The 12,776-nt window shown below is 36.5% G+C and overlaps 1 protein-coding gene across 7 annotated transcripts in view; it reads right to left on the bottom strand.

Annotated features, from left to right (window-relative positions):
- Window positions 1-12,776, bottom strand: part of ENAH (ENAH actin regulator) — a 121,981-nt gene that overhangs the window by 57,210 nt on the left and 51,995 nt on the right. For all 7 annotated transcript variants that reach the window (XM_037510360.2, XM_037510359.2, XM_037510361.2 and 4 more), the window contains exon 2: window positions 4,582-4,747. In XM_037510360.2, coding sequence (XP_037366257.1) covers window positions 4,582-4,747 — 166 coding nt within the window. The remainder of the gene's footprint in view (window positions 1-4,581; window positions 4,748-12,776) is intronic.

Below are 12,776 nucleotides of genomic sequence, written 5' to 3'. Positions count from 1 at the left end.
TAGCCAAAATCCCGAGCAAGAAATAGGACGTTAACACCACAAACATCTTCCCACCTCCCCAAAGGTACTGACCACATTTCAACAACATCACAGATCAGTTTTGCAGGTTTTGGGATTTTATATAAATGGAGAAACACAATACATATTTAACATATCTGATACCCTCTTTCTCTCAAAATTGTTGGCATCATCTATTTGTTGCATGTAGAGGTAGCTTCTTTTTATTGCTCTATGGTATTCCTTGTGTAAAACATGTTTCTGGTGCATATACATACAACAGTGGATGTCATAAGTGTCATTTAATGATTGTTCCAACCAACAACAAACTGCACATACAACAGTAGTGCCAATGAGATTATACCAGATAGCCTAGGTGTGCAGTAGCTACATCATTAGTTTGTGTAATTAGACCCTGTAACTTCTGCACTATGACAAAATTATGTAATGATACAATTTATCAGAATGTATCCTCCCCCATCACTAAGTGACACATAACATGTTTGAACTTAATGTAACATAACAAAACTATGTTCAGCTTGCAGAAAACTCCAAGTAGCATTACAAACTGGTTATATCAATTTCCACTTGCAAAGCAGAATACAACAGCTTGTACAATAACACATACAACATTACAACTGGTACTGTTTGCTTTTATTTGAGCAATTCTGGTGGGTCTAAGCCATCATTGTGACTTTAGTTTCCCTGATTACTAATGAGAATTCTTATCTTTTATGTTGTAATGGCTGTCTGGATATCTTATTTTATGAATAATCACTTTAAAATCTCCTGTCCATTTTTCTACTAAGTTGTCCATCTCTATATTTGTACAAGTTCTTTATACACTCTGGATATCTCATTGTTGGTTATGTGTGTTACAAACATCTTGTTCCATTCTGTAGCTTGCCTTTTCACTTTCTAAATGGTGTTTTTTGATGAACAGAAGTGCTTGACTTTTATTCAGTTCCAATTGTACAAATTAACTATCTTCTCCTCTGTATTTAACGCTTTTTATAATTGTTTAAAGAGTTCTTTCTCAATCCCAAAGTGATAATATCATTCCATATTACATTATGGAAGCTTTATTTTCCAATTCAATTCAACTGGAATTGATTTATGTCTTTGGTATATAACACCATTCAAGCTTTCTCTGTTTCAATTTGTTCAACTGATCCATCACATCTATTAACGATGCTGCACATTTCCTTTTCATAAACCAAGTTTCTAAAAATAGCTCTACTTATCTATGGGTCAATACACCTTTCAAAGCCAACATCACAGTGCCTAAACTACTGTCACTGTATACGGTCTTAAAGTCACTACACTATATCCTCCTATTTGGTTTTTATCAATATTGCACTGGCTCTATGTGTGCAGCTACAAGTTTGTATTCAAATGATCAATTCTATGCTAGTCAATTTGCCAGTCTTTGCTTTTAACTGGATTACTGACTATATTTACATTCAATGTAAATCATATCTAAATTTAGATCTAAATCAATCTTACCTTTTATTTATTTTTAAATTGCATTATTCTTTCTTGAGGTAACATTGGTTTACAATACTGGATACGACAGAGGCATATAGGTTCATATTTCTTCAGATGTGTATTACCACACCACACCCACTTCCAAAGCATCCATAGTCCTCCACCACAGTCTACTGGGAGCACTCTTCCGAACACCATAACCTCACCCCCTCCCTCTGGTAGCCTCACCCTTAGATTATATTAAAAGGGTTGTTCTGGTCTATTTTTGACTACTCATCTCTTTTGTTTCTTTATATTCCACATCAGTAAGTCAGCTGGTATTTGTCCTCCTCTTGACTCATTTGCTTAACATAATTACATCCTGCTTCCTCCATGTTTTCACAAAGGCAAAGTATCTTCATTTCCAAACTGAGTAGTATTCCACTGTGTGGAACATCTCAACCCACCTATCTGTTTTTGGGCACTTAGACTGTTTCCTTATTGTGGTCATTTTGAAGCCGTGTAGCTATTCCATCAAATTAGTATTCTACATCTTCAGGTAGATATCAAGAAGTGGACTTGCTGGATCATATCATAGGTCTGTTTTTAATATTTTCAAAAATCTTCATACTGAATCAGTCAGATTTCCACCAAAGATATACAAGAGTTTCTTCTCACTAACACACCTTTCAATTCTTATATGGCTCCTTCTTGCAGGTGTGAGATGGTAGCTCACTGTGGTTTTAGTTTACATTTTCCTGGTGATAAGTAGTATCACAGTCAGCATTTTTTTTCATATGCCTGTTGAACTGAACATTTATGTGTCTTCTTTGAAGAAGTGTCTATTGAGCTTCTTGTGCCCATCTTCCAAGTGTATTATTTGTTCTTTGTGTTGAGTCCTATGAGTTCTTTGTAGATTAGGGCTATTAGCCCCTTTTTGGACATAGAATGTGCAAATTTTCCTCCAGTTTAATGGGACGTTTTTTGTTTAGTGACAGTTTCACTGCACAGAATCTTTTCATCTGATGTAGTGCCATTTGTTTATTTGTGCTTTTTTTCTCCTTGTGCTGGAGTCCAGTTTGCAGAGACATCTGAATCCAGTATCTTGGAGTGTTTGGCCTATGTTTTCTTTAGTTTCTTCTTCCATTTTTCTATTTCCTTCTGTTTTCTATGAGTTAAGCTCATTAAATACTGTTAAGACTTGTCCATCCAAGGAGATCTTAGACATCCCACAGGTTTCTATATTTGTCACTCTAGTATTTTCTTATTTTCTAATCTTCATAATAATTTCATTTTAGTGTCACAAATTATTTAGAATTGTTTTTCAAATTTCCATTTTAAGAAACACACCATTTGTCAACACCTAGAAGTCACAGGGTACTTTACTTACAAAATTACCTGTGTCTCATATGGAGATTTATTGACATACATTTTTTTTTCTAATTATTTTATATATTTCCTTTTTTGCCAACATTTAGATATTTTTAGGATTGTTCATCAGTACCATCAAATGATCAACTCACCAAATTTATGTAAAAGTTTTTATTTTACAGTTCCTAGTTTTGAATGTTAAGAATGTTCAACAATTTCTACAATGTCTTAGTTGTCCAATTTCAATTTTTTTTCTCTACAGACAGCATCTTAGGGCATGTTTGATTTGTCAAACTCACTGCTGGAAACAATGCTGGAGGAAAGACAAAGAGGAGAGGAAGCATTCAGCACAACCTGGACTACAAAAGAGCAGACACTGGGGAGGCCAGGAAAGGGCACAGAGGGCAAAAAGAGAAAACCAGGAAAGAAAAATAGAGAAATACTGGGGCACAGGAAAGAAATAAAGAGAAAAGGTGGTCTGACAGGGCCAAAAGAGACTACAAAAGTTTGTACTAAGAAAGTAATTTATTAAATTCAGTGAATTGCTCTTTCTGCAGACTTACTAAGATTGATGAAAGTTACTCTCTAGGGAAGCACTGCATTTCTTTTTGCCAGGTGCCCAGGAGTTTCACTAACCTGTAACCACTATTGCTAATTTGACTGGAGTTGTGTAAGTAAAGTTAGAATTTCCCATTATTCACAGGAGTGCCTATATCAGCTCAGACCAAAACAAATTATTTCACTTCCCTGTGGCAAAAGGAGGATTTGGGGAGGTCTTCTTTTCATGGTGTACAGTCACCCTGAATCCAAACGTTATGCAGAAATATCAGTTTCAAGGTCTAACCCTTAGAGTCCATAGTGCCTACAGAGACAGATGATGAATCTCAATCATCCTAGCAGTTCATAACCTCTCTTCTAAAGCAGAAGGTTACTGTAGCACTTGTTTACACACTATCATGCTTCTTAGTGGAAACCCAGGGATCTACCTTTCTTAAGTTTGAGCTCAGCTGGTAATTTGCTACATTTTTCCTGCATGTGTTTAACCTTGGTTGATTCCACCATCTTACCAGAACCAAAGTATTTTACACATCTATTCTTTACAAAAATTCTTGCTGCTATTTAGCATATACATATTCCTAGTAAGACCATACCTACGCTTTACTCTATCTACATCTTCTGATTTGTTAAGGCCTAAGAAAATCAAGCAATCAGATAATTCAGTCACCTTTTTAAGAAATGCAAAGCAGGAAATTAGAAAAAGCTTAGCTGTCACCTCAGATATAAATTACAAAAGTGTAACTGAATTATTCTAGCAACCTCGATGCCTATAACTTTTCTACAATGCATGAATTTAACATTTTCTGCAACTCATTTTTCTTTCAACTCCTGCTAGCCTATCTATCATACCTTTGGCAGAAAATGTATTCCTTAAATATACAATCTGCTAGTAGAGTTTCACATTTTGTTTGTTCTAAATTTACTTCAGATTCCCAAACTTAGCTAGCTGCAAGGCCAAAGACCTACTCATAATTGAAAAACTTGCACTTATATTTTTGTACAATTAGTTCCAAATCTTCATCTAAATTCAAGCTTCATAAAAGGTGGAGAGGATGAGAAAGCCAGCCTACATCCTATGGCTCCCATAGACACTAATTTGACTATGGTATTAAATCACTACTTTATGAATCATATGAAGTTTTTTTTTAATACTATGTAACTTGAAACAAGAATTCAAATGATTCTTACCTGATGATCCTGAATCTTCCTGCCCACCACTCTGAATGTGTTGTTGCCTGTATGGTGATATATATGAACTCTGCTGAACCCAGTTGAGCCACCAGCTGGCACCCACTTCTTATTGGCATCATCATAAACCATCACCGCAGCTCTTGCCTGACAGATGCTCTGTTCACTGTTTTAAAAAAATGAGCAAATAAGATATTTAAGTACTGTAAGCTTCCCACATATCCATATAAATCAAAGTTAGCCAACCCAGCAGTCAGTCAACAATCAGTGCTTTACTTGATGCTAGGAACAACAGTGAAAAAGACAGAGGCTTCCTGCCCTCACAGGTGAACCTAATGGGGAAGACAGGCCAAAAATTGGAGTGCAACGAAGAGAGCAGCGGGAGGCAATCAGGATCCATGAAGAGCACTGAGGCAAGCAACACAAGATAGATATTTCTTCTGAATTTGAGTATCTAATAGTTATTAAACTGACTATGATCACGAATACAAATTAATCATTTAATTCTAAATTTATTTGCAATGTTGGTAATTTGCTTTTTTTGTGGCAAAATTGTTTTCATTATTAGGACTGCTTCAAGATCCATGTAACAAATTCTGAATTATCTGCACATTTCTTCTCCCAAATATCTTCTGCCTAATACTGACCTGTCCTGCATAATTTAAACACAAGGGTCACATCTCTTGAATCTCTTCCTGTCCCCCTCAAGCAGAAATTCATTCTCTGTGTTCTTATACTACTTTACACATTTCATCTCTCTACCAACATTGGACATGAACCTCTAAAGGACTGGCACTGTATCTTTTCACATCTCTCTCTCTCTTTTTTTTTTTTTAAGATGTATTTATTTATACAAGCACTGGGTACAGTCAGAGGAGCAGAGGGTGAGAGAATTCACCAGAGCCAGAGTGGGGAGAAGAACAGGCAGAAGGACCAAAGTGCACTGCTGAGGGAGCAGCAGGTGGCAGGAGAGGTCTGTGCACCATGTGGGACCCTCGCCAGTGGCCGGGGATCGAACCAGCGCTGCAGAGGCTGCAGGCAGCTTTGCAGCCCAGCGCTCAACCGCTGCGCTACCAGGGGAGGCCCTCTTTTCACATCTCTTAATTAAGATTTGTTGAAGTAATGACTTAAAAGTAGTGAGAAATATTAACTATAAGAAGTAAAAATCTGTTAGTTTTGAATAAGAATCTCAAAATATGTCAGTGAAAGCTCCCTTTTCTGACTTCTAATACCTATCAGGACAACCTCAGATCTTTTCCTTTCAATCTATAAAACATCCCATAGAAACTTAACAACACTCAGAAACAGTTCTTATTAGGCTGCACTCTCTCTCTTGTCCCAGCAGTTGTATATTTATAGAGAGTCAGGTATGCCTTGTAACCAATATATTCATTCCAGTTCTACATGCATTGTAATTATGCAATTTAAATATTATGTTAACTGAAAAAATTAAGTTTAATGTTTAGGAACATTTCCATCAAGTGAGTCACTAAAAAAATTGTGAGACATATATAAAAGATGGGGGGATCATACAAAGTCCAGCAGAATTCTATACTCAGAATGCCTTCAATATGTCTAAGTAAGTTCTCTCTCCACTTGAAAAAAAGCCAAAGCTGACACTTTGGTGATGAAATACACGCATGCTTTGTGAAAGAAAAACAATGCACAGTTCTCATTACCAGACAAACACTAAAAGCTTTATAGAAAAAAAAGCTATAGCATTAACTTGTATATGAAAATGTTCAAAGGTTTATGTCATTTTTAATTCAATTGACCAAACTTTAATTCAATTGACCAACCATCACCACCAGTACAGATTACATTAAATATGAGGGTTTCTAATATAGGGGCATTTAGGAAATACTACACAGCCTTCCTTCTTTTATAGTCCATTAAAAAAAAAAAAAAAACAAAGAAACCTTGTTAAGAGTCATGGGGGAAACGTGCTTGCTAATAACATTAGGCATTGCTGCCATGGCTCACTGATTGAGGGATACAAGAAAAATACTGTGAATGCTACTGACAAACAGCAGAAACAAATAATGGCAGCAAACTTACTCTCTGTAATATAAGAAAACCTGCTAGGAGGTAAAAGTTTCAAATATGTAGAAAGGCAAAATTTCCCATGAAGATTACACAGCTGTATATCTTTCTAAGAAATACTAAGGTGAAAAAAAGAAACGTAAAAAAAAAAAAAAAAAAAAATCTGTCACCACTAAATTTTATCCTGCAACATCTATATACAAATAGATATGCAATCTAGCGCAGTAACTGATCCATAATCACCAAAGACAATGATCAATATTATTTAAAGCAAGACCATGTTTTAGAAAATGTTTCAGCAGATTTGTTGGGTTATCTCGTAGGATGAAAAAAAGTCTCTTAAAATAGGTAGATATCGTTAAGTCATTCATAGAAAAAGTACCTTAAAGGAGGCATTTACTACATGCAGTCATGTGTGTTTAGAAATAGGAGTAGCCTTTTTAAAGGTTTTGTTGTTTTTTTTTAAATATCCTTATGGTACTACTTAACTTCAATTACCTCTTACTGAATAAGAATAGAATCTGGGGGCCTCCCTGGTAGCGCAGGCGGTTGAGCGCTGCACTGTGAAGCTGTCCACAGCCTCTGCAGTGCAGGTTCAATTCCTGGCTGGCCGGGGAGAAACCCACATGGTGTGGCAGACCTCTCCTGTCTTGCCCGCTGCTCCCCTCAGCCGTGTATTTCGGTTGTCTGCCTGTTCTGCTCCCTGCTCTGTCTCTGGTGAATCCTCTCACCCTCCCGCACATCTTGCCTGTACCCCTGTTCTTGCATAAATAATTAAATCTTTAAAAAAAAATAGAATCTGCAAAATGCCATAAATACAACTAGGCCAACAAAAAGAATCTGTCTCTACTAACAATATACCTGGTGAAAGAGGAAGGATTAAAAAAATGAAGATACACAATTTCAGTATTCTTGGAGCCACAATAGAGAAGAGAAAATATAATGGAATGTGTAAGAGTTTGTGAAGAAAAAAGAAAATGAAATCACATCAGACCAGAAAGAGATAGAAGAAATAGAAGAGACAGAAAGGAAACTGGTAAAAGAGATAGAAGAAACTGGTAAGACTGAAAATATCTTGGGTGGGAACATGGCTCATGTGTGCAACTCTGGCTGGGCACATTTGCAAGTAAACTTGGCGTGTTGCTATGGAGTATGTTTAAGTTCAAGGCCTTCTTCCTTTCCTGTGACACAGAAGACTAGTGAACAAAAATAAATGTTACTTAAAACCAACAGTTTCAGGAGACTATACAATGCAACTGTTCATAGATAATATTTTCAGAGCCTGTGTTTCCATGTATGGTTTAACAGCAAGCAAAGAATCAATGAGGAACATATAAGTGGGTACTAGCTGTAGTATCCAGTAGAGACTGACATATCCCCCAGTTAATCAGTCATAAATAACCCAACTCTCCTTACACTGCAAAAGACCTAAAACTCAGAGACAATTAAGTGACAGGTAGTTAATTTGTGGCCATGTTGTGAAGGTAAAATGGTATTAATAAGCACAATAAAAACAAATACTGGTCAGAATATAAAACTTACTAAGTCCACACACTGTTCTCTGTGCCTTGCCTTTATTGATCATTTATCCAACAAGCTTATCTGGTAGATACTTGTTAATATCCCCCATTTTACAGATAGAAAATTGAGACACAGAGTAGTGAATTAATTTGACCAAAGACATACTGCAGAAAAAAGGATTCAAAGTATCCAGTTTGCTTCAGGCATTGGACTCATGACCATTCTACTTGAATAAGAGTTAGATTCTGCCTAACTATCGATAATGTTAGTTATAGAAAATTGCCTTCTCATAAGTTTTCTTATTTTTCTGCATTATGTATGTTTTAAAGATTTATTTATTTATTTATTTATTTATTTATTTATTTATTTATTTATTTATTTATTTATGCAAGAACCAGGGTACAGGCCAGATGTGCAGGCGGGTGAGAGGATTCACCAGAGACACAGCAGGTAACAGAACAGGTAGACTGACGAAATACACTGCTGAGGGGAGCAGCGGGCAAAACAGGAGAGGTCTGCTGCACCATGTGGGAACCTGGCTGGCGGGTCGGGATCAAACTGGCACTGCAGAGGCTGTGGACAGCTTCACGGTGCAGCGCTCAACCACCTGCGCCACCAGGGGAGGCCCTGCATTATATTTTATATTAAGTTTGAAGAGTTAAGGATTGTTTCAAAGATTTCACCAGCTAAAATACCATGCTATGCTAGAACAAATAAATGTCTAGACTATCACAGTTTTAAAAGACAGCAATACAAAACATATATAAAATTAAGACTTCAGGGAAAACTTTATTCATATAAAATGTCAACCTCCAAGAATTACATAAAGTTAAAATCTGTAGGAAGCATTTTAGGCATCAAGCTAGACACATACAAATGAAAAATACAGCTGACTCTTGAACAACATGAGTTTGGAATGCAAGAGCCAAGGATTTTCATGTAAACAAATGACACAAGTACAGTATCAACAAATACAGTAGGGTGTTACAAATGTGTTTTCTCTTACGATATTCTTAATGACATTTTTACTCTAGCTTACTTTATTGTAAGAATACGTATGGTACATACAACAACAAAAAATATGTTAATTATTTATATTATCGGTTCTGGTCCACAGCGTGGCTTCAGTTTTTGAGGAGTCAAAAGTTACACTCAAATTTTTGACTGCACAGTAGTGCCCAACCCCTTGGGTTGTTCAAGGGTGAACTATATATACACCAATGACCCAGCAGCTTTGCACTCCATCACTGACTGAGCAACTGCAAGATCATATCCTGTGGCCTAACAAAACAAGCAAAACCCAAAGAACTAAAATCAGAAGAAATGAAACACAGCACCACCTTCAGGAAAAGTAATAGTAGTTCCCTCTCTGAGTTATTGCTACAGATAAAAATAGGAATGACTCCCTACCACAGAGAGTTCAAATTGCTATAATAAAGAAAATCAGAGATGAAAGAAAATTAAGGCAAAGTGATATATGAGAACTTAGAATAGCTAATCAGATATAAGAAAATCCAGAAAAACAAATAAACAAGCTCAGAAATAAAACTAATGAAAAGAAGGTAGAAACTGAAGTTTTAAATTAGAAAACAACAGAGACTGAAGATGGAGAGCAATCAACTGATGAGATTAAAAAAAAACCCAGAGTAAGCTATGGAAACAGAATTGAGTGGAGAACTGAATCAGTGACTTTGAAGACAGCAATACATAAAGGGCAGGTGGAAGAGAGAATTCTAATGTTTTGTTTTGTTTTTTTTAATTCTCCAAAGAGGAAATGCAAATGGCCAACAGGTATATGAAAAAATGCTCAACATCCCTCATAATCAGGGAAATGGAAATCAAAACCACAATGATACACCATGAGAATAGCACATATTAAAAAAACTAGCAACAAATGTTGGCAAGGATGTAGTGAAAAAGGAACTCTCCTACACCGCTGGTGGGAGTGCCAATTGGTCCAACCACTAAGGAAAGCTGTGTGGAGGTTCCTCAAACTACTAAAAAAATGGAGCTACCATATCACCCAGCAATTTCACTCCTCAAGTACACAAATACATTAATTCAAAAGGATACCTGCACCCCTATGTTTATTGAAGCACTATTTATAATAGGTAAGATTTGGAAATAATCCAAATGAATAGATGACTGGATTAAGAAGATGTGGTATATATACACAATGGAATATTACTCAGCAATCAAAAAAGATAAACTCATACCATTCACAGCAACATGAATGGAGCTAGAAGGGATTACGCTTAGTGAAATAAGTCAAAAGGAAAATATCAGATGGTTTCACTTATAGGAAGAATATAGGGGAACCAAATAAGGGATTAGGAAAAAAATAATAACAATAAAAAACACAACAAAATTAACAGGCAACGAAAAATCAGAAACATTCTGCAGGGGAAGAGGAGAGGGAGGGAGAGGGATAAAAACAGGAGAGGGAGGAGCACAAGGGACTATGGTGATAGTGCAAGGGTAAATTGGTGGTGGGAATTCTATGGGGGCTACACCTGAGAAAATAAAGCAAACATTGTACAAAAATGAACAATGATGTAAAATATATATACAAATAAATAAATTGTTTTTTTAAAAACTGAAGAAGCACTTCTAGAACTATCCTACGCCACTATAAGGGGGAATATAAGGATAATGAGTATCTCAAAGGGGAGAGAGGAGGACAGGGTTTATTCAAAGAAATAATAGAGGAAAATTTACAAACTTGAGAAAGGAACTAAATACACAAATCCATGAAGCTAAGGAGTACCTGGTTAACTAATTGGAAAAGCCAAAATAAACAAATGGGACTACATCAAATGAAAAAGGTTTTGCACAGTGAAAAAAATTATCACTAAAACAAAAAGACATCCCACCAAACCACAGAAAAATTTGCATATCCTACATCCATCAAGGGGCTAATAGCAAAGATCTGCAAAGAACTCATGACTCAACACAAAGAAAACAACTAACCCACTCAAAAGATGGACACAAGGAGATAGACACTTCTCCAATGAAAGCACACAGATGTTAAGTCCAACATGCACATGAAAAAAAATGTTTACCATCACTTATCACCAGGGAAATGTAAAACAAAGCCACAATGAATCACCACTTCACAACTGTGAGAATGGCCCATAAAAGACCTGAAAGGAGTGTTAGTGAGGATGTGGTGCAAAATAAACTCTTGTACACCTTTAGTGGAAATCTGACTGGTGCAGCCCTATAGGTAACAGTATGAAGGTTTGTGAAAATATTAAAAACAGGCCTATGAGGGCCTTCCCTGGTGGCGCAGTGGTTGAGCACTGAACTGCGAAGCTGCCCGCAGCCTCTGCAGCACAGGTTCGATCCCCGGCCGCTGGCTAGGGTCCCACATGGTGCGACAGACCTCTCCTGCCCCACCCGCTGCTCCCCTCAGCAGTGTACTTCGTCAGTCTGCCTGTTCTGTTCCCTGCTCTGGCTCTGGTGAATCCTCTCACTCTCCCGTGCTTCCAACTGTACCCAGTGCTTGTATAAATAAATAAATCAATCTTTTTAAAAAAAAAAAACAAAACAGACCTGTGGTATGATCCAGCAATTCCACTTCTGGATATCTACCTGAAGATGCAGAACACTAATTTGAAAGAATAGATACACTGCTTCAAATAGCCAAGATAAGGAAACAACTTAAGTGCCCAGTGACATATGAGTAGATTAAGATGAGCAATACCCCACAATGGAATACTATTCAAATCTGAAAAGAATTTATTTTGCCATATTTGAAAACATAGATGGAAGTTGAGGGGATTATGCTAAGCAAAGTCAGTCATGAGAACAACAAACACTGATGACTTACTCATGTGGAATATAAATGAAAGAATTGTCAAATATAGACCAAAGCAAACCCTGGAAATATGACATAGAACTGAGGTCACCAGAGAGAGAGGGTGTGGGGTTGTGAAGTTCAGAGGGAGGGTTCCCAACAGACTGTGGTAGAGGACTATGGATGCTTTGGGAGTGGGTGTGGTGTGGTAATATACATGGAGGACCGAATGCTTTGGTGGTAGGTGAGATATGGTAAAATTTTTCTGAAGAGGTGTAAATCTATACCCCTAAATATGTATAAAACATTACCTAAATACATACATAAGGGTAAAAAAAGAGAGAGAGAGAAATTGTCCAACTCTAAATCCTCACTTATCCTTTTGTATTAACAGATTTAGTTCTATGATTTAACAGAAAGCATTCTCTTTTCCTAATATTAAAAACTAATTCTGCTTTACTTATAATTATATACTCTAATAATTGGAGACATTTTTTTCTGTGTTGGATATAAACAGAAATTACCTTTATATCTCTTGATTAAACTAGTTTAATTTCCTAGTTTTAATGAACTCCTTAAGAATAGACTGGGTATTTTTTTTTTAAGTATTAAAAATAAACTGTACATGTATTTCCAGCACAATGGAGCAGATGGCAGAATTGGCAACTTTACAGTATGTCAGTAGAAATCTTATCTACAGATGAGAAAGGGAAAAGATAGGGAAAAGGAAGGGGGAAGATGTACAATGGTTCAGGGACCTGTGGAACAGTACAAACAGGTCCAAGAAACATGTAAGAGCTTAATCCAAAAGCAAAAATAAAGCATAATATAT

Source organism: Talpa occidentalis, unplaced genomic scaffold, assembly GCF_014898055.3.
Source record: "Talpa occidentalis isolate TD23 unplaced genomic scaffold, MPIMG_talOcc4v2.1 talOcc4.14, whole genome shotgun sequence".
NCBI lineage: Eukaryota > Metazoa > Chordata > Mammalia > Eulipotyphla > Talpidae > Talpa > Talpa occidentalis.
The sequence above is the reverse complement of the archived record's forward strand: the minus strand, read 5'-3'. Positions and strand labels throughout refer to the sequence as shown.